This window comes from Lactuca saligna, chromosome 4 (genome assembly GCF_052625555.1).
Source record: "Lactuca saligna cultivar CGN05327 chromosome 4, ASM5262555v1, whole genome shotgun sequence".
Taxonomy (NCBI): Eukaryota; Viridiplantae; Streptophyta; class Magnoliopsida; order Asterales; family Asteraceae; genus Lactuca; species Lactuca saligna.
The window spans coordinates 104,966,880-104,970,452 of record NC_136420.1 but is presented as its reverse complement, the minus strand read 5'-3'; the positions used below and the strand labels follow the sequence as shown (position 1 = coordinate 104,970,452).

Here is a 3,573-nt window from a genome sequence, read left to right as displayed (position 1 = left end):
ACCATCTTTAGGCATAACCCGCACATTTTGCTTAAAATTGGAAGGTTTTATGACAATAACCCTTTTATGAAAATAACCTTTTATTTTACGTTCTACAAATTACAAGTGATGATTTGAGCCTTAAAAAGGGCCAATTGTATACTATGACGATAACACAGGGGCTGAACTGCAAATATAGTAATCTTTATTATTTTCTGTTATTTTACCCATAAATGGAGTCTAAAACCCTAGAAAACCCTGCCGCTCACCATAAAGAGAGCGAGAGAGAAAAGCGACGCCAAAACCCTAAACTCAGTTTACAGAGGGTTAGACAACCAGCACAACTGAGCTTTGAGCTTTTGGTCTTCCATGGCGTTGTATCTTCTATACGAGTCTGCCTCCGGTTACGGTCTGTTTTTGGCCCACGGTATTGATGAAATTGGACAGAACACAGAGGCTGTTCGTAACTCAGTAGTTGATCTAAATCGCTTTGGGAAGGTTGTCAAACTCGCCGCTTTTAATCCTTTTGAATCGGCTCTTGATGCTCTCAACCAGTGCAATGCCGTCTCCGAAGGTACATACCAAATATATATACATGAATACACATACATGTCCTTGCTATTTGAAAATGGCTGCAGTAAGTTTTTGGGATGTACTTTCGTAACTAAATTTCAGCGTTTGTTTGTAATTTGTGTTCAGTTTGTTTTGTTTGTATGCTATTAAGCTTCTAGTTTTTCGTCTTCTGTTTGTTGCTGAGAGGGATGTGGAAAAATATTTCACGATTAGGCACTTTCAGTTGGTGATTTTTTCTGTCGTGACAAATAACACAAACAATAGCAAAGGATATTGTCATGCAGCGTCTTTTTCATTGAAATTTCTTGTGTTTTGCTTTGGGTAGGTCTGTCATAGAACTTGAACAATGATAAGTTGAGTTTTGATAGAATAAGTTCGTACAACTTCAGTACACATACAATTTGGAGATGTTCCCCTGTTAAGCATGATAATGAGTCGAGTTTTGAGCTTAAGAACATCATCCTTCATACGTTCGATGTAGGTGTTCTAACAAGTTTTCTACACTTTTTTTGGATTTGTTCAGGCCAAATGACTGATGAGCTGAGGAACTTTCTGGAGCTTAGCCTTCCCAAAGTCAAAGAAGGTAAAAAGCCTAAGTTCAGCTTAGGAGTGGCTGATCCCAAAATTGGATCTCACATATATGAAGAAACCAAGATCCCCTGCCAGAGCAATGAGTTTGTTCTTGAGCTCATTCGAGGTGTTCGTTTACATTTCGATAGGTTCATTGAGAATCTCAAGGTGTTCTTCTTTTCTAGTTTCTCCTCTTAATATATTTCATTCTGAAAATCCCTCTGACTACAAAATCTCATTTTTTTTACATATAGCCTGGTGACTTGGAGAAAGCTCAACTTGGTTTAGGCCACAGTTACAGCAGAGCAAAAGTGAAGTTTAATGTCAACCGAGTTGACAATATGGTCATTCAAGCAATCTTCCTTCTTGATACCCTTGATAAGGATGTAAACTCATTCTCCATGAGAGTTAGGTTCGTTCACTTTCTCTCTCTCTCTCTCTCTCTCTCTCTCTCTCTCTCTCAAATCACAATCTTGATTTACATTTTACATTTAAACTCTCTTGTGTTCTTCTATTACAACTAAAATGTCTGATGTTCAATTCAGGGAATGGTACTCATGGCACTTCCCAGAGCTAGTAAAGATTGTCAATGATAACTATCTTTATGCTAAACTTGCAAAATTCATAAATGACAAGTCAGAGTTGTCTGAAGATAAGTTAGATGGGCTAGTAGATATCCTTGGTGATGAAGATAAAGCAAAGGAAGTAATTGAAGCAGCTAAAGCTTCCATGGGTAGGGTTATATTTGTCTTTTCTATATGTTTATGTGGTTATATTTACAAAAATAACATTATCTCATTCTATTTTCTTTTTTTCAGGTCAAGATTTGTCACCAGTTGACTTGATCAATGTCCAGATGTTTGCACAACGTGTGATGGACCTTGCTGAATACAGAAAGAAGCTTTATGATTATCTTGTTGCTAAAATGAGTGACATAGCACCAAATTTGGCTGCATTAATTGGTGAAGTTGTTGGTGCTCGTTTGATATCTCATGCTGGAAGCCTCACAAATCTTGCAAAATGCCCTTCTTCTACCCTTCAAATCCTTGGTGCTGAAAAAGCCCTTTTCAGGTCTAATATCATTATCCACAACCACTAAAAATTTCAGCTAAAACAATTATATATTAATCTTGATGTTGTTCTGATTTTAGGGCTTTGAAAACAAAGGGGAACACACCAAAATATGGTCTTATCTTTCATTCGTCTTTTATCGGGCGTGCATCTGCTAAAAACAAAGGTCGAATGGCTCGTTATTTGGCTAACAAATGTTCAATTGCTTCTCGAATTGATTGTTTCTCAGGTTAGTTTGTGTTTTACAAGTTATCTTTTTGGTCAAAGTCAAAGTCAAAGATTTAAGTTTTTAATGATTACAGAGGGAAGTGGTACTTCTTTTGGAGACAAGCTTCGTGAACAAGTGGAAGAGCGACTTGACTTTTATGACAAAGGTGTTGCACCTCGTAAGAACATTGAGGTTATGAAAGCTGCTATGGAGAATGCTGCAAATCAAGGTATTTTGACTTATATTGATTTTGTTTATTATAGTGTAAAACTGAATGATTTTGTTGTCTTTAGAAATGGAGGTTGAAAATGGATCTGAACCTTCTTCGAAGAAGAGCAAGAAAAAGAAGTCGAAAGACAATGGTGAAGCAAAAACAGATGACAAAGAGAACAACACTGTTACAAATGGAGATGCTGCTGAAACGAAATCAGGGAAGAAGAAAAAGAAGAGAGCACTTGAAGAAGAGGAGACAGAAGCTGCTACTGAGAATGGGAAAGAAAATGGAACAGAGAAGAAGAAGAAGAAAAAGAGCAAAGATGTTGTAATGGAGGATGTTTCTGCTGTAAGTGAAGGAAAGAAGAAAAAGAAGAAAAAGTCAGCAGCTGAGTGAAGAAGAAGATGATATGACGTGCTATTTTGATATTATTATTATTATTATTATGTTTTTTTTTTGTTTGTTGGTATTGTGTTGTTGGTTGCTTGAAGTATTATTATGATGATTAGAAACAAAAGGTTGGAAGGTAGTTAGGTTAATCTTATGTCAAAGTTTTGGTGTAGATGGATGTATTACAGTTAATTTCATGTTTAATGTGGTCGTAATATAGATCATGCCTCAATTAACGATATGTTGTGGGCCCATTTAACAATTAACGATATGTTGTGGGCCCGAATTGTTCCAACACCTAACTCACCACTTTCTTTTGGGGCACAAACCTGATCCCATGCGATCCAATTAATTTTGTTTTTACTCTCGCAAACTCTCCATAAAAATTGCCTTCTAATCCTTTCAAGTGTATTAATAACTCCAACAGGTGCCACAAATAATGGAAGGAAATAAGTAAGAAGATTACTAAGCACAAATTTAATTAAGGTAAACCTTCCAACAAAAGAGAGAGTTTTTGATTTCCATACAGATAATTTGGATTGAAATTTATCAATTATTGGCCTCCAAT

At 36.2% G+C, this 3,573-nt stretch overlaps 1 protein-coding gene across 1 annotated transcript; it reads left to right on the top strand.

Annotated features, from left to right (window-relative positions):
* Nucleotides 1–235: 235 nt before the first annotated feature.
* LOC145042562 (nucleolar protein 56-like) lies at nt 236–3,237 on the top strand. Its single transcript, XM_078991005.1, has 8 exons — nt 236–553; nt 1,076–1,290; nt 1,377–1,534; nt 1,668–1,855; nt 1,941–2,193; nt 2,274–2,422; nt 2,496–2,630; nt 2,695–3,237. Exons 1-8 carry the CDS (start codon nt 349–351, stop codon nt 3,009–3,011), a joined length of 1,620 nt encoding a protein of 539 aa, XP_078847131.1. The 5' UTR covers nt 236–348; the 3' UTR covers nt 3,012–3,237.
* Nucleotides 3,238–3,573: the final 336 nt, after the last annotated feature.